General features: G+C 45.4%; 1 protein-coding gene across 1 annotated transcript in view; it reads right to left on the bottom strand.

Moving 5' to 3' along the window:
• Positions 1-3,435: 3,435 nt before the first annotated feature.
• The window catches only part of LOC306780938 (uncharacterized protein), a 38,079-nt gene continuing 18,756 nt past the window's right edge, over positions 3,436-22,758 (bottom strand). Inside the window, exons 2-10 of the mRNA XM_079273488.1 lie at positions 15,946-16,200; positions 14,291-14,345; positions 14,054-14,144; positions 13,469-13,920; positions 12,351-12,515; positions 11,804-11,965; positions 9,692-9,826; positions 3,952-4,263; positions 3,436-3,738 (exon numbers count right to left, since the gene is read on the bottom strand). Of these exons, the coding sequence (XP_079129614.1) occupies positions 3,535-3,738; positions 3,952-4,263; positions 9,692-9,826; positions 11,804-11,965; positions 12,351-12,515; positions 13,469-13,920; positions 14,054-14,144; positions 14,291-14,345; positions 15,946-16,073 (1,704 nt within the window). The 5' untranslated portion in view covers positions 16,074-16,200 and the 3' untranslated portion in view covers positions 3,436-3,534. The remainder of the gene's footprint in view (positions 3,739-3,951; positions 4,264-9,691; positions 9,827-11,803; positions 11,966-12,350; positions 12,516-13,468; positions 13,921-14,053; positions 14,145-14,290; positions 14,346-15,945; positions 16,201-22,758) is intronic.

Genomic DNA, 22,758 nt, shown 5'->3' with positions numbered 1-22,758 from the left:
CTTTGGGGTCCGTGTCCATTTGCAGTGATCGTGGTCCAGCTCTATGCTGGCTGTTCTTCCTCTCCCTCCTCACCTCTATCGCTCCCCCCCCCATACGGAGGATAAACAGCGCTCGGCTCTACACTCCCAGAGGCTTCTCTCCTCTCCCCCCTACACCCTCCTCCTCCTCCGAGTTGCTGCTTTTGGAAGAAGAAAAAAACCCTGAATGCTGCTTTGCATCACATGGCAAAAAAAAAGAAAAGCACAACAGAAAAGATTAACAAGAGATCAATAAGTACCACAATATTTGTTTTCATTTCCGTATATCATAGCATGCACTTGTTTTTTTGATCAAGCAGGAAATAAATTTCACCAACAACATAAACGCACTGTTTTCATGGCAGTGGCATGAGCTGTTCAACCAAATGGTATTTGTCCGTAAGAAAGAAACAAAAACAGTGCATTAAAATACAGAGTGCAAGATTTGTTTTTACATACTTTCTGACACAAGTAGCATTTTTTTAATTTATGTTGCTAACCTTTTCTACCCATCTTCTCTGTGCATCTCCCAGTTGAATGCATTGCTCATCACCTCTCATCTTTATCGCCTTTTATTGAGCCTCTACCATTTTGGTTCTTCTTCTGTTCTTTTTTTTTATGTTCCCCAAAGCTACATGGGAAAGACATTGTTTATAATGTGAGGGAGCTCAGTGCAGAGGCTGGAGACGAGGGTGGGGGTGGCGGATGGGGGAAACCTTCCAAAGGACACTCGCTGGTAGTTTTTATGCCCGGCTCTCTATTTTCCTTGAGCCCTCTGTTGCTGTTTCAACCTCCAGACTTGAGTCTGGCGGGCTATGGGGAGCTCTGGCTTTGACTTGAGACCAGACAGCAAATCAGAACCGTCCTTGGAAAACTCCCTTTACGGCATGTTAACGCACACATTAAGGCAAACACCCCTGCAGCTGTCCAGTGCAACATTATCGTAGTCATAAAATCTGATGTTTATACATACTGCACAGGATGAAGCATCCTTATTTTAGACACTCTTTCGCTTCCGTATTTATATTCTTCCCTGTAATACAGTAGAAGTTCCTTATTGTGAAATCTGTCACTTTGGGCAAATTCTTAAATTCTTAAATAAAAGTTCCACCTGTAACCCTTTATGTTGGGTTCTACCGAGAACCCAACATAAAGGGTTCACACTTGGAACCATCTGTGAAAAGTTACACCCAGAACCCCCTATGAGATGTTCTAAAGATAACACTTCCATGGTGTAATGGCTCCACCCAGGACTCACTCTAGAAGTTATATCCAGAACATTTCCACCTTCTAAGGGTGCGAACAAGAACCCACCAAGGGGGTTCTACAGAGAACCTTTTAATATTCCAAGGGTTTCCTCTAGAACCATTCCCGGTACCTTGTATATACAAAGAATTTAATCTAAACCCACCCAGGGTTCCACGGGTTTCATTTAGAACCTAACCATGGGGTTCTACCCATAACCCTTTTATATTTCAAGGGTTTCATCTAGACCTCAACTAGGGGACTCTACCGATAACCCATGAATATCCCAAAGTTATAATCTAGAACCCACCCAGGGGACCCTACCAAGAACCCTTGTATATTCCATGGGTTTCATCTGGAACCAGACCAGAGGGTCCTACGAGAACCCTTTAATCTTCCAATGTTTTCATATAGAACCCTAAAGGGTCGGGGCTGATGTGGTGCAGCGCACATCCCACAACAATCCTGGTTCACATTCAGTTTTTTGGGGGGTGTGGTTCTGGATTGCAGGCGTTCTCTTTTAACAGCAAAGCTTTCAAGAATCTTTGGAGAACTCTGTCTTCCCAAAAAGGGGTTCTTTGGTTGAAAACGGTTTCTTAATGGAACCCTTTAGTCTCACAATGAACCCTGGAAAACCCCCTCTCTTGAAAAAGGGGCTTCTTCAGAACCAAAGGGTTCCGGGTAGAACCTCAGCCCTCCAGGAAGAACCCGTTTTGGAACCCTTATTTCTAAGCGTGTAGCCGATGTGTGTATCTGCGTAGGGGTGCGTTGAGGTGTGTCATCATGACTACAGATGTTTATCAAATCAGAGCGTGGGTTGTTGATTGAAGGTTATTGAGCAAACGTTCACGAGTTATCACGTTATTGATCGTCGAGGGCACATTGATGGTGATTTGGGACTTTAGCCTTCACTTACTGCTGCGTTAATCAGGCCAACAAATAAAAGGCCTTTGTTTTTGAAGAAAGCCCTGCGATGCTGTCTGCCGGGCAACAGGCCAGTGCGCTCAGAGAACCTGTTTCAGATGTTTGCTTAAGGAGAGCTAAGTACCGCAAATCTCTGTGACATCCATCTGCTTATATTTCATAAGTCTCCTCCACAATGAGGCGTATATGTGTGTGTGTGTGGGTGACAATAGCTAACAGTGTGCCTCATACTCCCAATATACATACAATGTTCCTTGCTACTACTATTTCAGATGTGTGTTTGCACAATGCATGCACATACTTTTTTAAAATTCATATATATATATAAATTCATATATATGTATATACATATACATATCATACATATATATATATATGGATATATATGGATATATATATATATATATGTAAATTCATATATATATATATATATACATATATATATATATACATATATATATATATATATATATGTATATATATATATACATATATATATATATATATATATATATATATACATATATATATATATATATATATATATATACATATATATATATATGTATATATATATATATATATATATATATATATACATATATATACATATATATATATATATATATATATACATATATATATATGTATATATATATATATATATATATATATATATACATATATATACATATATGTATATATATATATATATATATATATATATATATATATATATATATATATATATATATATATATATATACTCACATCCTGAGAATAACTCACATCCTGAGAGGAACATATAAGAATATATATATATGTGTATATATATATATATATACACACATATATATATATATATATACACATATATATATATATACACATATATATATATATATATATATATATTAAAGTGTTCTTCTCAGGATGTGAGTTCTTCTCAGGATGTGAGTTACACCACATACTCTTTAGAGAGTACAGTGTTCATATAAAAATAAAGATATTATGGAAAATGATGCACAAATGGGTGATTATGATCAGGGACACAGTAGGTTGAAGATTCCAGATTTCTCTTCTTTTTTTTTTTTTTGTTGAAACATATTTGGTCCATATTTGGGCTGGATTAGGCCGAGGCTGGTTCTGAAGCACAGACCAATCAAGGGGAAGCCTGAACCTGGATTAAGACCCTGTTTGTACCTGATGTCATCACAAAATGGATCCTCATGATGTTTGTCTGCAGAGGGGCCTAGTTTCTATGTACAGCAGCCGGTTGGCCGGTGAACAGGAGGGTCCCTGTTAATGACTCCAGTGGGTCCCGAGTCCGATCCGCCTGCCAGCCAGCTACAGGCCGGTGACGTACATCTCCATCCCGTCATTGAAGGTGAAGATGGTGGTGGTGCTGGAGCTGGTGGCCCCTTGTTTCACATCGCTGATGGTCTCATAGAAGTTTTCCCCACCGGGCGGGCCTCTAGTAGGCGGGGCGGGGGGTCCTGAGCCCTGAGGCGGCACAGGTGCTGCCTGCTCCTGCTGCAGCGGCTGTGGAGGCTGCGGCGGCTGCGGCGGCTGCGGCAGCTGCGGAGGCTGCGGCGGCTGCGGCGGCTGCGGCGGCTGCGGTGGCGGCTGTGGCGGCTGCGGCAGCTGTAGCGGCTTCGGCGGCGGCTTCGGCGGCTGCGGTGTCTGTGGCAGCTGCGGCGGCTTCGGCGGCTTCGGCGGCTGCGGTGTCTGTGGCAGCTGCGGCGGCTGCGGCGGCTTCGGCGGCTGCTTCTTCCTCTTCAGAGTGGCAGAACCTCCAGCCGTGCCATTATTGGTTCCCGCCTGCTCCCGTTTCCGGTGGCTGTCGATGGTGGCGTACGCCGGGTCGGACTCGGCGGTCGCACACGCGGACCAGGACCTGTCTCCCACCGGCTCGTAGCAGGGCTCCTCCTGGGAGCGCGCCTGGCCCTGCTGGACGCCTCGGCCTCGGCCCCGGGAACCTCCGCCGAAGGAGCGCGGGAGGGTCTTCGATCCGTTGTTTTCCATCGGCGGTTTCTTCTTCTGGGTTTTACACACGATGGAGTAGGTGTCTGCGATCTGAGAAGGCATACAGGGGGAGAGCAGAGTAAAGGTCACTGAACAGTACGATCATGGCCTACAGTCTGTGTGTGTGTGGCAGCTCCCGCTTCATTCACGGCTTGTTTCTACGAGTGATTGTCTGCAGCCACAACTCGTACATATAGACAACACCGTAGTGCATGCGTTCCACTTTTAATGTGGCAAGATTTTAATTGAGATAAATGTCTGTTAAGTCACTATTTATTGCCGAAGGAGGCCGACTGATGAAAGTATTGCTATATTTATATATTTGCAGTATTGCGAACTGGTGTCTGAGGCGACATTCCCAGAAAAGAATGCTGTATTACACTTTTTCTCCATTGAATATACACAAAAATTTAACTACATACTAACATGCTTTTTTGTGAGTCCATACTCACAAAAAAGCATGTTAGTATGTAGTTTAAGACTCCAGACCGCTAATCTCTTAAACATAGTTCCTTTCTTTTCACTCGACAGACATCTCAATCAACCAGGACTGAAATCTTTGTTACATTTATTTCTGCAAACATAACTGGGAAACGTTTCTTATTCTGCTTTAAGGATTGCAGAAGAAATTCTTAGTTGACCAACACTCATACGATTGTATGGACTAGTTGTATTCAACTAGTTGATTTAAATAAAATAGAATAAAAAACGGACTGCATGTATATCAGACATAAATGTCCAATATGTGAAAATGAGAGAATACAATGCTTGTAATTTGGAGTGAGCATGGATCGCGAGGGTGTCTGTGTGTGTGTGTGTGTGTGTGTGTGCAGCAGTCCGCGTATGTGTGTTGACTGTAACCTGACCTATTTCGACAAAGCAGGATAAGTAAACCGTGTTATCAGACTGTTGAGGTCTCGGCAGAGTGACAGAGTTTAGCGGTGGACGAACTGTGGCAGCAGGAACAGCAGGCTCTGGTGTGAAAGATCTGGACCACGGCCAGCTGCCCGTGCCAGGCGGCTGGACTTCGCTTCGTGATGTCGTTTGCCTTTTAAATGAGGCCTTACTGTAAATGTGCATGTGTGGTATGTCTGACCGCGTACGATGAGGCTCACAATGTGCGAGCAGGTCTTGTGGGGGAATAAAACCTGAGCTGTGACCTTTGGCGTTACTGTGTCGAAATTCCACGAGGTGAGCAGAAGAGCAAGAGGATTGTGGGACATGGCAATGTTTACCTTCCGTGTTCACACCCAGATCAGCAGCTCTGCTCGAGTGGCCCTGAGTAACATTGGCTATGCAAACTCTCTCTCCCACACACACACACACACACACACACAGATCAGCATTTTTCCACTCCCAAAACAACGAATCCTGAGAGCGCAGATACAATGGCCATGTTTTCTGTGCGCTCGCCTCGACTTCCCTTTCATGTTTGTCTTTCGTTCCAGAAAATATAACATAAATTAAGCTGCAGAAATATGAGTGTAAAACACTGTTATTGTCAATATCTCTCTCTCTCTTTAAGACCTCCAGTGACCCACATACCCCGCCCCCGCATAAACTCTTGTGCGACCTTTTTGGATAAACAAAAGACTCCTGGCCTACATGCTTACAAGCGTGTGCACACAGTGTGCAGTGTGTGTGTGTGTGTGCATTTGTGCACACAGAATTTGCAGCTCTGTGCAGCAGAGGAAGGAAGTCACAAGATGATGGGGATTTCATAACTGGGGCTGCAGCTGTTGAGGAAGCCTGTGCATTGTGTGTTTGTTTCTTTTCCTCCTCCCCCTTTCTGCTGCTACTTCAGACCGAAGCTTCGAGAAGAGTCGCTTTTTTAATTGTCAGCACACGCCGATTATCCACGGAAACACACCAGTACGCATCTTTATGAAAAGCAAATATGGCGCACGCCTCCAAACGGTCTGCTAGCGGTCGACGTTCATCGGTGCAGCGTGATTGGTCGAGGAAGGCAGCGCCTCCTAATAGCCACGAAGGGGGGGGGGGGGAGATCTTCAGGTGGGGAGTGGAAATTCAACACCTTCTGACGGCTGCAACTGACAAACTCCAGAGGATATTAAGGATATTGGGCATGTTAGGGCAACAACACACTCACAAATGGAAAAACACAGCGAGTGGGAGAAAGAGTTTGGATTTTTTTTAAAAGAAGAAGAAAAAAAACCAGGAAAGAAAGTTTGAAAGAAAGAAATGGAGGTTGCAGAATGCAGTCAAGGCCAACTGCCTTGTGTACCAGTTTAATGTGCAGAGGAGGAGTTCAACTCATGAGCCAAGCAGCGGGCGACTTAACCCCTTAATCTCCACGTGAAGCATCCAAAACTCTTTGGCTCAACACTGGTTTACAGAGGAGAACTTCAGCAACAGATTAAAAACTGCTGCTTTACGCTGCCGGCATAAAGTAAAACTGTATTCCATCCTGTGAACAATACTTTCACTCTCTGACTTGTTGATCGCAAGCTTTAGTCATAGATATACCAATACAGTTATTGACGTGGCGATAAGACTCCCCTCAGCTCATGCAGATGATAATGAAAGAGAGAAGCTCAGTCAAACAGAGTAATAATAGACGGTGGCATATTTCAGGGACCTCCATCGACTCAGATTGACATGCCTTAACTTCCCCAACTGCGTGCAACTCTTGGGACGTTATGTAACTTATGGGTCCAGCGCCGAAAGGGGCATTGAGCGGAGAAATGCAGCCTGTGGAGGCAGATGTGGTGGGTTATGTGACGCGATTGGCGAGTGCAGATCTATAGGTCAGTTTGGAGACAGTCGGGGCTGATCACATTCTATCTTCGTCGGCTAAGACAGCTAACCTTTAACAAACATCTCTATAAATGCAACAGGATTATTAAAGAGGAACTAAACCCCCAAACCACCTTTTATTGCAGCTGAACACCAACGTATACGTGTATGCTGTTGTTGATGGATTCAGGTCCAAATCTTGATATTTTAATGTTAAGAGTATTTTAATTCGATATATTGTGTAATAAATATGCGACTGCCCTCTTGTTAGTTGAAACAGAGCCATTGAAATGTAGTTTAGCTGTTGCCCCATAAAACCAACGTCTCCCGACTCTGCGAGAATAGCCTTTAACCTTTCAATTAGTCTGTTAATCGCTTTGCTAATTGCTAGTGCTAATGCTAATTTATAGCATAGCCTACACATATTGCAGCCTTGCATGTAAACTTAAATTCATAAATGTCTACATATAAAAGTTGATATGTATGTATATCACAGAACCTTTACAACATTTACCATAATCATAACAACAGTCAGCATGCTAGCGATTAGTATTCATGTTCAGGGCTAGTTATTAGCATTAATGTTCAGGGCTAGTTATTAGCATTAGTGATTAGCATAAGCTAATGGAACGGGTAACAGCCCTCATGAACGGGAATTTAAAAGCGGCTAAGTCTGGTTAAATGTCAAAGTAACGTAGATGGAGGACAGCAGTTCATGCATGAAGGCACGGTAGAATTAGTAAGCGTTAAGAAGTGACGAAGAGACGCCGGATACGTCTCCGGGAGTGGCAGCGACCTGTCAATCACCGTGTAGCCCCGCCCTAAAGCATCTCCTGCTTTATGGTCTGTTTGACTCTAAATGAACCATAATGTACTAAATGAACATCATGCTGTATTGAAGAAGACTTGAAACTAGAGATTGAGACCATAAACTCATGTTTACAATGTTTACTGAGGGAATAAATCAAGAGAGAAGTAGAGTCATTTTCTCATAGACTTCTGGGCGCAAAACTTCAAAGGGTTTTCTCCAGCCAGGTTAGCGTAGTAGTGATAGTAGTTAGTGATAGTAGTTAGTGATAGTCGTTAGTGATAGTCGTTAGTGATAGTAGTTAGTGATAGTAGTTAGTGATAGTCGTTAGTGATAGTAGTTAGTGATAGTAGTTAGTGATAGTAGTTAGTGATAGTCGTTAGTGATAGTAGTTAGTGATAGTAGTTAGTGATAGTAGTTAGTGATAGTAGTTAGTGATAGTCGTTAGTGATAGTAGTTAGTGATAGTAGTTAGTGATAGTAGTTAGTGATAGTCGTTAGTGATAGTAGTTAGTGATAGTAGTTAGTGATAGTAGTTAGTGATAGTCGTTAGTGATAGTAGTTAGTGATAGTAGTTAGTGATAGTAGTTAGTGATAGTCGTTAGTGATAGTAGTTAGTGATAGTAGTTAGTGATAGTAGTTAGTGATAGTCGTTAGTGATAGTAGTTAGTGATAGTAGTTAGTGATAGTCGTTAGTGATAGTAGTTAGTGATAGTCGTTAGTGATAGTCGTTAGTGATAGTAGTTAGTGATAGTAGTTAGTGATAGTAGTTAGTGATAGTAGTTAGTGATAGTCGTTAGTGATAGTAGTTAGTGATAGTAGTTAGTGATAGTAGTTAGTGATAGTAGTTAGTGATAGTCGTTAGTGATAGTAGTTAGTGATAGTAGTTAGTGATAGTAGTTAGTGATAGTCGTTAGTGATAGTCGTTAGTGATAGTAGTTAGTGATAGTAGTTAGTGATAGTCGTTAGTGATAGTAGTTAGTGATAGTAGTTAGTGATAGTAGTTAGTGATAGTAGTTAGTGATAGTAGTTAGTGATAGTAGTTAGTGATAGTCGTTAGTGATAGTAGTTAGTGATAGTCGTTAGTGATAGTCGTTAGTGATAGTAGTTAGTGATAGTAGTTAGTGATAGTCGTTAGTGATAGTAGTTAGTGATAGTAGTTAGTGATAGTCGTTAGTGATAGTAGTTAGTGATAGTAGTTAGTGATAGTCGTTAGTGATAGTAGTTAGTGATAGTAGTTAGTGATAGTAGTTAGTGATAGTAGTTAGTGATAGTAGTTAGTGATAGTAGTTAGTGATAGTAGTTAGTGATAGTAGTTAGTGATAGTAGTTAGTGATAGTAGTTAGTGATAGTAGTTAGTGATAGTCGTTAGTGATAGTAGTTAGTGATAGTAGTTAGTGATAGTAGTTAGTGATAGTAGTTAGTGATAGTAGTTAGTGATAGTAGTTAGTGATAGTAGTTAGTGATAGTCGTTAGTGATAGTAGTTAGTGATAGTAGTTAGTGATAGTAGTTAGTGATAGTAGTTAGTGATAGTAGTTGATAACAACGCATTACGTTGGTATTTTGTGCAGAGGCACGCTAGCCAAAACTCCGGGGTTTAATTACTCTTTAATTACTCGTCAGCAGGTGATACTGATGTCCGGACCCGTCTGGTGAGTTTGAGTGATGGAGACGGGCAGTTGAGTGGGAGATTTGGGTCACGGCAGGGGGATGGGAGGAGGAGGAGGCTGGAGCCGTGTAACGTAACCTCTGGCTGTAAGCAGAGACCTCGTATGGCAGGCAGGGCGGTGGTCTTATGACGGTGTGCAGAAATAAAACGGGCCCCCCCCCCCCAACAGTAAGCTCAGCAGTCAGAGACACAAATCAGAGACACACACACACACACACACACATACACACACACACATATACTACCTCCTTTGCGGTCGGGGGCGATGGGTGCCCCTGCGAGCTCTCTGCGCGGAGTGGAGGCGGGTGCAAGGTGATGATGTCATCTTCCTCCGGAGGCTTCCAGATGTACTGCTCCCCGTTGCCCATGAACACGGCCTCCTGGGAGACAAGGAGCCGAGGGAAGCGTCGCAATTATGATGCAGAAGTCTTCGTGCAAAACTAAATTCACACAATCAAACGACGATGCAACATGTTGTTACACGTTTGTGCCTGAATGTGTGTGTGTTTTTATCAACACCACCATTGTGCACGTGTGTTAATGAAAGAGAGCTTTTGTTTTTCAGGTCAGAGGTCAGATGACACACTTGCACTGTTGACTGCTTTTCATCATATTCGGTCACTACTGCTGGGATCAAAATGATTGACCAAACAAGGTTATGGTCATAAAAGTGTCCCTTGTAAAGCTTTTTATGAAAATGATAGACGTTTACAATGTTTACTTCTCTTTTTGCTCCTCAAGAGGAGCTTCTCCTCTCAAGATCCAAACAAAGGTGTCAGTAAGTGACAGACTGGGGCGTTGGAGATGATCCCCTCAGCTGCTCTCAGCTGACATCGACTTACATCTCCTGTGTTGCTGTTAAGAGTTTCCAATCAAACTGAAGTCTGTATCTTTTTAAAAAAAACATCTAAACTACAATAATTACAAACGAATGACTGGATGGTTTGTGCTGTGCAAGTGTCAAGGAATGCCGGCCGAGTTGTTGAGTTTTCCACGAGAGTTAATCAGTTCCTTCTTTGGACTGTGACCAACTCCACAAGGCCTTACGCAAATCCATCCAGCCAAAGATAGCCTGATGACAGGCAGACAGATCGACTGACAGATCGACTGACAAAACACTGACCCCATTTAACTACACGGCAATAAAGACAAGTGTCCACAAAACGATGAAACCTTCTCAGATTTACTACGTTCTTTTCTGAAAAGAAAAGAGAAGTGGACTTCATAACAAAACAATAACAAAACAAATAACTGCTCAGGTTACAGCTTTTTTTAATAACTGCTGGTGATTGAAAACCAATTAGGAACCAATTAGAGAGAAAGCAGTGCTGCGTACATGTGTGACCAAGAATGATTCAACTTTTATACGCTCCTCCTGCAGCGGGAGTGAGTAATAGAAGCCGGGGCGAGCGAATGGCTTCAATATGTGAACATTATTTATCCCCACGCCGGCTGCTGGCTACCTGTTTGCCAGATAGACCTGCTGATAGAGTACACGCACACACACACACACACACACACACACACACACACACACACACACACACACACACACACACACACACACAGAGGCTGCTTGGCTGCCTGCAAGCTCTTACATAATCCATCCTTCCACTCTTTACTGTGGCCGCTAACACCGTGCTGCGCAAAAAGGCAAATGGGCGGAAGAAACAGACACCCACGCACACACACACACACGCGCACACACACACACACATCAAGGGTTTAACAAGCAAAGATTAAAAGTCAGGTCAACAACTGGGCTGACATCCACAGCCAAGATTAAATAGTTTAAAGAGCCGTATCAACCTACTTAAAATCTCTAACGAAAAAGACAAAGTCACCTGTTTTATGCTCTGCCAAACACACACACACACACACACACATATATAAAAGTACGCACATGCATGAAAAATGGACATGTGTGCCAGCAAACACACAGGAAAGGCTGGTCACCATCCGATCATTGTTCCCTCTCAGAGCTGCCCAACACTGCGGCCTTGACCGTTCATAAACACGTCCCAGCTGACACATACGACTCCATTGATTGGATTCAAATAATCGACAAAGTCTTAAAAAACACAAGTTAATCAGCAGGGTTAGAGCGTATGCTTTGTAAAGAACTTATTTAAAACGCATGCTCACACATACACTGACTGTTAGTGACAATGATAAAGTATAAATGTGTGGTTGAACCCAACGAAAGACATCGAGTGAGTCAAAAGGAGCTGTTTGTTTGTGGACGGCGCCCTCTGCTGGTGAGCAGGCAGACCTACAGTTTGGTAAAGATGGCCGGTTGGGGTCACACAACGCATCGAGCTTCATTCAGAGTATCGATCCGGTGTTGTTTTCCGTACCTTTGGGAAGGAGTGCAGGTGAAACGGCTCCGGGCCTTTGCGCGGAAACTCCTGGCTGCGATGCAGAGGAGGCGGAGCTGCGGAGGGCGAATCGCTCACACTCGACTGGCTGTCGGACTGACTGTCGGCCCCGTTGTTCTCCTTCCTGTTCGTCTTGTCAACCTGGAGGTAATGAGTCACCGGTGAAAACACCGCTTTCAGTTAGAAGAAAACACAGTAACAAGAAAGGCCACATAATCCACAGTTCATTAGAAGTATTTAAACCTATACGGGAAGTTTATATGAGCTGACTTTTTGTTGTTTTTAAACATTAAAATGCATATTTTCTAACTCTGTAGACATCATCGTAACTTTCACAATTCTAACCTCCGGTTCTACAAAGTGAAGCCAAAGCTTCATGTCTGCATTCTCTCTAATGTCCACCGTCTTGTTGTTCATTGCTCATGTTCATTTAGTAAACTATGGTGCTCCGCGTTCTAAATATGATAACTTCCGTTCATTGGTTGTGAATCTACTGCACGTAACTGAACTGTACGCGCGTCGTTACCTTTCTGAACTTCCGTAGGGAAGCGTACTCGGCTGTAGTTGGACCTTCGATGGCCAGGGAGTTGACGGAAGGCAGAGGGGACCGGTTGACCCCGCTCGCACCGTTACCTCTTCCTGCCGGCGGCCCGTTGATGGCGCCGTTCCCTCTGCCGTTCCCTCTGCCGCCCTGTGAGGAAAACAAAACAGAAAAAAGAGAAAAGAAAGTTTTTTGTCTTTCCAGAGATGTCAGTCACAAACAAATGATTGTCAAAGCAGCCGAACAGCTGCAGCTCTTTGAACGCAGCGACACGCGCTGATGATGCGTGCCGTCTACAGGCAGACAACGGAATAACTGTCGGAGCTGTCACACTGAAATATCAGCTCCCGCTTGTGAGATCATTTTGGGTCTGATCAATGTGCTTCACCTTCTAACCACAATATACACTCTGAGAAAACAGGGCTACGAACGGGTTCCTCCTGAAGGGTTCTTTGTGAGACTACGGGTTCCAATGAGAACTACTTTTCATCAAAAGAACCCCCTTTTGGAGGAAAGAGTTCAACCTCAAAGATTGTTGAAAGCATGGGTGTTAAAAGGGAACATCCACAATCCAGAACCCCCCCCACAAAAAAAAGAACTGAATGTGAGCAATGATTGTTGTGGGTTGCATCACATCAGCCCATTTTCCTCGAGAACCACATTAGGGTTCTCGATGGAAATATAAAAGTGTTTTCCATAGGACCGTTCTAGTTCTAGATCGTTCTTTCTGTAAAAGGGTTCTCAGCAGACCCCCTGGGTGGGTTTCTAGAAACAGGTTCTTGATAGAGCCCCCTAGGGTGGGTTCTAAAAAGGGTTTTTGGTAGAACCTCCAAGGTGGGGCTCTAGAAACGGGTTCTCGGTAGAACCACCTGGGATAGTTCTTGTTAGCACCCTTAGAAGGCGGATACAACATCCAATGAGGATTCTAGGTGGAACCATTACACCAAAGAAGGGTTCTCTGTGGAACAGGGGTTCTGGGTGGAACCTTTCACAGATGGTTTTACGTATCACCCTTTAGATTGGCTTCTGGGTCAAATCCTCCAACAGGGTTCCAGCTGGAACTTTTATCAAAGGTTTTCAGATTTGGATGTGTATGTACGCACGTTCCCGTTCACGTTCCCGTTTCGAGCCCCGTTGGCCTGAGCGGGGGGGCTTTGGGCGGCTCTGACCGAAGCCGGCGTGCTGTTTGAGGTGGGCGGGGGGGCAGAGGGAACCTTGGGGCCCGCGTCACCTTCCCGGACACCCACACTCTCGTACAGGCCGTCATCCAGGCGGTGGGTGGGCGTGGCGTTGTTCCGTATGCCCACCTCGGTGTAGGTGTGGTTTCTAGCCTCTCCTACACCTCCTCCAACACCTGCTCCTCCTCCTCCTCCTCCTCCTCCTGCACCTCCTCCCCCATCTCCTCCTGTCTCCCCTCCTCCCCCCTGGCTAGATCCCTGCGGACTGGTGGGGATCTGGGGAAGCTGGCGCCCATGGGACGGCCTCAGGTCTGTCTGGGAGCGCCGGCTGTGGAGGAGCAGGAGGTCCATGCTGGCTGGACGGCTCTTGCTAACAGCTGCACAGAGAGGAGGGGGGAGGAGGGGGGAGGCGGGGGGAGAAAGAAAGTGTTGGATGGGTGCAGGACGGAAATAACAGCTCAGGGTCGTGTATCAGATATCCTCGCATACAAACCGTCACCCATCACTTACAGTTTCCATTGCAGGGGAAGCGGTTGATCTCATGCAGCCCGGTGTCAGACTTGCTCATGGAGTTGAGTTTGGGGTGTCGAAGGGAACCCTGCTGCCACACATCAACACAAGCTCCAACGCGTTAGCACAGCGCATGAAGACACGCAAACAGCACGTACGTGCATCTGCTTATACAACCAGACTTTCTTCGGGAGAGCAGAAGAAGACTTGGGGGAGGAAAATGAAAGCATGTCTCACCATATTTACGGACGTCCCCTTCTCTCCGGCTGGCGGGTGCTTGCTCTTGCTTTTCCTGAGCGAGGAAGGTCAACAGCAGCCGGTGGACAGAGAGGGAACATACACAGAGCAGATAGATACGATCAGCATCCGACTCCGGCTCGAGGCACAAAACGTCCCGTCAAACAGGAAGCGTGACTCGGGAGTAAAGCGGAGGACGTCCTTCACTGAGAAACTTTTCTTTTCACGATAAGACCGAGTAAAGTCACAATTATCACTTTGCAGTTTCCTCTACGTTGATGCCCTCTTTCCCTATCCTCTGGAAGACGTCACGTGCAACGAAACGTATCTAGAGTGCAACACGTGGTCCCTGGGGGAGGCTGTAGCTGTAGGAAACTGTTGATATGGTGAGAGATGGGCGCAGGTGTGTATATGAGAACCGCTCTACCCCCCCCCACTGTCTCTCACTTTGAAGGGTTTGAGGAATCTGTATCACATGGAGTTCTTACTGCTGCATAAATAGACACTTTCTGGTTTGCAAAGAGCAAATCGTACGAGTTGCTCTAAATATAACGTAAGGAGTTGACCGTGGCCCGTCGTGTCGGATCCTCGTCACCGGAGCGATCGGCTATCGTCTGCTCTGGCGAGCTGGAACTCAATCCTGTTCGCGCAAACATATGGCCGCCGTCCCCCCGAGGGGACCATGAGAAGATGGAGAGAGCTCCCCCTTGGAGATGTTCATAATAACACGGCACAGGAGGGGGAGTTAAAGGGACAGTTCACTCCAAAATTCAAAAATATATTCTTCCTCTCATCTTTAAGGGCTGTTTATCAATCTAGATTGTTTCGGTGTGAAAAGAAAATAGTTCCGACATGAAACGGCTCACAACAAGTTCTGTGGATGTTCTTCAGTAAATCAGTAAATCAGACATCTTTATGGCAGATATCTCCACAACTTGGCATCACAGGTGAGATTGATTTGGGGGGTGAACTGTCCCTTTGGGGTAAAAAAAGATGTCATGAAGGGATTGAGACGTATGAAGAATGGCAACAGTTATTTCTGCCAGATTAAGACCGAGATCTCACAATGGCAGGAAATCAATAGCAGCAGGTGTCTCTTTCCATTTGTACACGACAACGTGGATCTGAACCGCTGCAACATCACCGGCGTGGATTATATTTCTTTAGAGCTTAACAGAAGTGCGGTTTCTATTTCCACTACGTGAGCCGCTTTGACATTTCTCTACATCCTTATCTGTGTATCCCATGGCAACAAAGTCACAGTGCGGCCTCTGATTGGTCCCCGAGGGTTCTGTTAAAAAAACAGAAAACACACGCTTGTTCCATTGCTTCTGTCTGGCTCAGAATCTGATCCTCTTTTAAAACCTGCCGGGGTCGTTCCTTTGCTTCTGCCTGCTGAGGAGGCTCTGGCCTCAGTGTCCTCAAAACATCATTTCATCTCATCTGACACTCGCGGCCATTAACATTCATTACTGCCACTCTGCTCGAGCAATAGACGGAGAGGACGGATGGAAGGATGAGGGAAGAGAGAGGGAGGGGGAAGCGTTCAGAAGGAGCGGATGCACATAAAAGAAGGAGTGGAGGATGAGAGTGATCTCAGAGGTGATACGACTTTCTTCTTCAATTCCAGAACGTTGTTGTTTTTCCCGTCTCACCTTTGGCAGCCGACGCAGACGAGCACGATGAGGATGGTGACCACGAAGGCGGACGCCGCTGCGATGGCTCCCAGGAGCAGCAGGTTTTGGTAGGTCAGGGCGTCGCTCTTGTCCTCGCTGTCATCCATGACACCCGGCTCCCTCTCTCGCTTTCCCTCACTTCACTTCTGCTGGAGCGCAAACTCCACCGCACACACACGCACACACACACACACACACACACACACACACACACACAAGAAAGAAAAAAAAACCCTGCAGAGACGATGATGGGTGGAGGGAGGAAAAAAGAAAAGAAACAGAAGAATGTGAGTGACATGAGAGATAAGAAGAAACCTGAAGAAATGCTGCAGAGAGTGAGAACTGGTGTGTGTGTGTGTGTGTGTGTGTGTGTGTGTGTGTGTGTGTGTGTGTGTGTGTGTGTGTGAGAGAGTGTGTGCGCATGGTTCACCTCTGGCTTTTCGTCACTGCCTCTTTCTGACATGTCAGTTTCTATTTTTGACTCACGAGCAGAATAATGCACGGAAAATAGAACACCTCATCACACACTCTTTTCTTTTTGTTGTTAAAAAAAGATCAAATGATGGCGCAGCACTCATTTCACCATGCCAGAGAGATTCTTCTGATAGTTTAACAGGAAAACAGCTCCCCAGAGTGTTGTCTCAACAGATCCACTGCTGCTATACGCTTCATTTATCTCTCTCTCCAATCAACAGTGGCTCCAATACGTACAACAAGATGTTCAATCTGTTAAATGGCAGCGCACGTTACCTCGAGTATGTTCTACCTCTGACACACAAGGGCAAATACACCATCCACTAAACACACACACACACACACACACACACAAAATGAACCCTTGGGACATTTGCATGCTGTTCACTCCTGAATTAGTTTCGATATATTTGTACACTTGTTCTCGGAGAATACTGCGTGTTGTTTTAAAGGAGTAGTTTACTTTCTTTCTTTCTGAAAGCAACAGGAGAAAACAGATACCAGTGACAGAAATGTAGAGAAATGGACGGCCATTGTGAAGCCTCGAGTTCGGTGATTTCACCGTCGCCATTTTGGAATACGGCCGGCGCCATCATGGCTTTTGTTTTTGCAAACGATGAATGGAAGTTAAAACTGGTTTCAAAAAGAAGTCAGATTGTATAGAAGTCTATGAGAAAATGACTCGACTTCTCTCTTGATTTATTCCCTCAGTAAACATTGTAAACATGAGTTTATGTCTCAATCTCTAGTTTCAAGTCTTCTTCAATGCAGCATGATGTTCATTTAGTACATTATGGTCCATTTAGAGTCACACAGACCATAAAGCAGGGGATGCTTTAGGGCGGGGCTACACGCTGATTGACAGGTCGCTGTCTCTACCAGAGACGTATCCGGCGCTGTTCATTGGTTGGTCAACCAGCCAGACCTGCCGGACCAAACTGGCCCAGGGAGGAGAGGGAGGAGAGCCGAGATAGAAGCTAAGCTAACCCAGCTAGGACCTGAGGCTACCACCACTACCCAGCATGCTCCTGGCTGTCTGATGCCCGGTCGCAGAACAATGAGACGGATGAAAGCAGCGGGAGGTCGGTGACTGTTGAGTCCACGTCTTCACAGAGACCTGGATCCATGGTGGTCCAGGATCAAGCTGCACTAGACGGGCGGACAGCAGCACAGAGAGCAGGACCCCGTGCCATGTAAGTGGTTCAGCAAGTCCATCAAATGTCCTGTTAGCAGCCTACATTAACGAGATGATTGATGTCAGGCTATCTCGGTTCCTGCACGGCCGATCCTCTCAAACAGTCTCATAATTCGAACCAGACGATCGGGGTCAGGACGATTGCGCGTGCTCGTCCCACTTCAAAAGGGGGAAGCGTCGATCACCGAAACCATGATCTTCTAACAGTACAATGTCAAGTAAAATCAAAGAAAGAGCCGCTTTTTACTCCGCTGACGAGCAGGAGATGATCATGAACGCGTATGAGGATTTCAAGACCGAAATCACGGCAAAATATAACACCGGCACCGCTGCGAGGGCGAGACAGGAAGCACGGCAACACATCACAGACGAGTTAAATGCGTCAGTGTTGGAAATGTATCAGCTCATTTGAATGCCTCATCACCCCAACCAATCAGATTACATGTCTTTAATGTGCTGCTGGCAGTAGACTTCATGATGCATCATCCAATGAGATCTATAGCGACAATAATGATCTCAACTCTTCAGAATCAGTAGATAAAAACAAGCCCAACGAGTATCTAACTGAGAGAGGAATCGGAGGCGAGAGGAACGGAGAGGTGCGTTGGGGAGAGACCGGGAGAAGAAATCGAACGGGAGTCAGAGGAAGATGAGACGGAGGAAGGAGGAAGGGATTGCACAGACAAATCGGGAGCACATCGGCCCATCGCGGAGTCAAGGTGAAACGAGAGAGAGCATCAGACTGGGAAAAAAAAGAGGAAATATGATGAAAAGTATGTGTGTCTGGGCTTCACTTGGATTGGCAACGCAGATTCCCCAAAGCCACAGTGCGTGGTGTGCAGTGAGGTTCTGGCTAACAGTCTGAAGCTCTTATTTACGTCGTCACCTGAACACCAAGCATGCCAGTGCAAGTCAAAAGCCCCTTACATTCTTTATATCCAAATTGGAGGAGTTACAAAACAGCCAAAAACAACTGCAGTCTCATTCTATGTGTGGTTGATTGTAAATGAAAATGTGATAATCTGCCTCTGAGCCTGTGCGCGTGTGCTCGCATCCGTATTGCTCACTGAAAGTTATTGAAACTTTGTTGCAGTGTTTCAGGGCGTTTGCTTTGTTCTGATTCAGGCTTTAATATGATACAATGTTGCAGTTTCCCCTTTGTTCGGTTTGTGTTCACACTGTAACATGTAACAGCGGGAGAGAGAGAGAGAGAGCGAGAGAGAGAGAGAGAGAGAGAGAGAGAGAGAGAGAGAGAGAGAGAGAGAGAGAGAGAGAGAGAGAGAGAGAGAGTCCCCTTTTCTTGGTCCTTCTCTCTCTGTCTCTCTCTCTCTCTGTCTGTCTGTCTCTCTCTCTGTCTCTCTGTCTGTCTGTCTGTCTGTCTGTCTCTCTCTCTCTCTGTCTGTCTGTCTGTCTCTCTGTCTCTCTCTCTCTCGCTCTCTCTCTCTCTCTCTCTGTCTCTCTCTCTCTCTGTCTGTCTGTCTCTCTCTGTCTCTCTGTCTGTCTGTCTGTCTGTCTGTCTGTCTCTCTCTCTCTCTGTCTGTCTGTCTGTCTCTCTGTCTCTCTCTCTCTCGCTCTCTCTCTCTCTCTCTCTGTCTCTCTCTCTCTCTCTCTGTCTCTCTCTCTCTCTCTCTCTGTCTCTCTGTCTCTCTGTCTGTCTGCCTGACCCTGCAGATATGTGAGGCGATGCATGGCGAATTAATTAGCAGAGCACAGGCCTCAGACAGCCCTTTATGGAATAGACAGACAGGCATGAGTGCAACACCGCGGAGAGAGAGAGAGAGAGGGGGGGGGATGAGATGGGTGAGGGCGAATGAAAGCGAAGGGGAAGAAGAGAGAGATGATGAGAGACAGGAGCAAATGAGTGGGATGAAAGGACAGACAGGTGGGAGAAGATGCAAGAAACCGGAGAAAAAGAGGGGAGCACGCTGGAATCATGACGACGAAGGGAGGGTGTGATAAACAGTATGGGGGGGGAGACAGAGAAGAGGAAGTGGGTGAGAGAAATTGCGGGGAAGCCTGTATGATGAGCGTAGGGGAGGGAAGGGAGAGGGAACAGAGCGAGAGAGAGAGAGAGAGAGAGAAAAATCAAGGAGGCAGCGGCGATGAGAAGGAGGTCATCAGCGTCTGTTTCTGCCTGCATTCTGTCAGCCCCCCCACTTCTGAAATATTCAGAGGAGAAACACATACAGGGGGGGGCACAATGTCCTCCTGCACACACACACACACACACACGTCTTAGCAGCACGCTTAACAGTATGTGAAGCTCAGAAGTGGTGAACAAGACTCCGGAGGAGGAGGAGGAGGAGGAGGAGGAGGAGGAGGAGGAGGCAGTTTTTGTGCACGACGCACTAACGCCCCTGCAGCATGCAGCGATTAAGACGAAGACGACGACGACACACAGTTTAGGGTGCAAGAATGTTTCAGAGCATCACGATGAAAAAAACAGCATGTTGAGCTGCATCCTGCTGCTGCTGGTGATTATACTACAGATGTCAGTGGCGACGATGATGATGATGATGGTGTTGACGGTGATGATGAAGGTGCAGCAGCTACTAACACCGATAATGAGGTCAAACTCAGAGCTGCGAAGACGCGTCGAGGGACGGATGCAGCCGGCAGAGCAGCGAGCAGGATGCAGCGGTGCAGCGCGACCACAGGGTGGAAGGTTTCCTCTGTGTCTGAGCTCACACACACACACACACACACACACACACACACACACACACACACACACACACACACACACACACACCAGCATGTAAAGCCAGATCGTTGTGCTACAAATCTCACGATTGCACAATGACTGTGCAAATGAAGAGTCAAAGCATCGGACGCACCGACTCTGCAGCCTCTTTGTGATGCAATACCTGCTCAACACAAGCTCATTGCAGTTCCTGCCCTCAGTTCTGCTGAAAAGAAGATTGTTGAACTGATTGTTTTCATGTTCATGAGACAATCAGCGGGTCGTGTCCTTCATTTCGAGCCCGTTCCATGAAAGTGTTGAGCAGTTTCATTTCTTTCAGGATCCGTCAGGTCGAGTTTGTTCCGCAGCCTCTGAAAGTTTACTTGTGGGAATGAAATCATAGATTTAGACACTTAGATATTTAAATTGTGCTTGTTGTAGTATTTATTTATAGACACATCCGTATGTTTTGAATTTTGATCTGTTTTGAATTCAAGAGTTGTTATTTTACATATGAGATCATTTCTGATATTTGGATCTTATTTGTTTGTATTTGTGGTTATTGTCTTCACTTCAGTTTCACCTGTCGGAGCATCTTTCTCTGATCCACATCTCACTGATTCTGTCTCCGTGTGATGTCACTGATCTCACTGATTCTGTCTCCGTGTGATGTCACTGATCTCACTGATTCTGTCTCCGTGTGATGTCACTGATCTCACTGATTCTGTCTCCGTGTGATCTCACTGATCTCACTGATTCTGTCTCCGTGTGATCTCACTGATTCTGTCTCCGTGTGATCTCACTGATCTCACTGATTCTGTCTCCGTGTGATCTCACTGATCTCACTGATTCTGTCTCCGTGTGATCTCACTGATCTCACTGATTCTGCCTCCGTGTGCTCTCCGTGTGCTCTCATTGTTGTATGTCATGGGGGGTCGGGGTTCAGATTTTTATGTTTTTATAAATCTTTTAATCTGGAAAGCAGATTGTGTTTACGCTTGAAAAGGAATATGATAATTATTACAACAGTGTTGTTAATGTATCATTTATTTCATAGATGTTCATTACCAAGAGGCTGGTTTGTGAACAAGGCCTTCCACGATATAAATACCTTAAAAGGACATTTTTTCAGGCTTCTAAAGAACCTGATTTCAGTTCCATCTCAGGGATGACGTTGACATTTACAGTTACACTTTGAATGACACGTGAGATGAATTATTTACGCCCTCTATCGTCAAGACATTGAGTGTCGGACAGCTTTTACAGAGAGAGCAGAACAACGGAGTAAAAGCCACTTCGATTACTACAGAGTGAAATGCTGGAGGAAGCACAGGCGGAGCAGCTTTTGTGAGGTACATAAAGCAAATTAAAGTCAACATCAGCATTTCTTAGGTGATTCCCTGCAGTCATCTAAGATGAAAGAAATCATGTGCAGCTGATGTGAGAGAATTATTTTCCGGAATATCAAGTGCATGGATACCACACTGAAGCGTGCAGAAGTAAAATACATCATTGGTATTGATCGATGCCCTCGTTCAGATTGACTGAAAGAGGGAAACATTTCAATGAGCTGAAATTCTCCAGCGTACAAGTGAGTGCTGCACACGCTGCTATTGGATTCCCTTAAAACAAGACGCAACAGCAACGTAGTTTAGTTTTACAAATTCAACCATAAACGTCAATCACAGTAAGCCCCGCCCCTAAAGCATCCCCTGCTTTATGGTCTGTTTGACTCTAAATGGACCACAATGTACGAAATGAACATCATGCTGTATTGAAGAAGACTTGAAGCATAAAGACCCCCCGTAGAGAAAAGGACACTTTTTCCCTCCACACTGGATCAACAAAGCCAACGTCCATGCAATGTTCCTAATTGTAGCGAGATTCACAAGGCCGATATGTTCCCGCAGCTTTCAGCCTCTGTCATCACATTAGGACAAATCCAACTCAGTGATTATTATCAAGGGCAACAATAGAGTAAACCCCCGAGATATGATGTGTGTGTGTGTGTGTGTGTGTGTGTGTGTGTGTGTGTGTGTGTGTGAGAGAGACGAAGGGTAAAGCATACTGTTGCTCAGCAAATTAATTCAATGAAATAAGTGCATGCCACTTTGTCGGCTTTACACAACCAAGACATCCGTCTGACAAACAGGTGGTATGAAATGTTTTTTTAAATGTCACCTCTTCATCATCTTCATCATCGACCTGCAGCTGCATATCAACCTGTAAAGCTGCCTCGCCCTCCAAAAACGCCCCACCCGCCAAAATCCCTCTGTCACGCCATCCGAAGATCAGGCGTCCATGCGGCACATAATAATCTGTGATGGACAGAAATAAATGGCGACGACCGAAAACAAGAACGGACGAAAGAGGGGAGTGCGTAGAGGACGACGTGTCTTCCGAAACATTGCGAGGCAAGTTCATCAGAGACCGGGACTAC

Source organism: Melanostigma gelatinosum (assembly GCF_949748355.1).
Source record: "Melanostigma gelatinosum genome assembly, chromosome: 8".
In the NCBI taxonomy this organism is placed as follows: domain Eukaryota; kingdom Metazoa; phylum Chordata; class Actinopteri; order Perciformes; family Zoarcidae; genus Melanostigma; species Melanostigma gelatinosum.
Note: the sequence above shows the minus strand (reverse complement) of the source record. Positions and strands in the feature narration are given on the sequence as shown.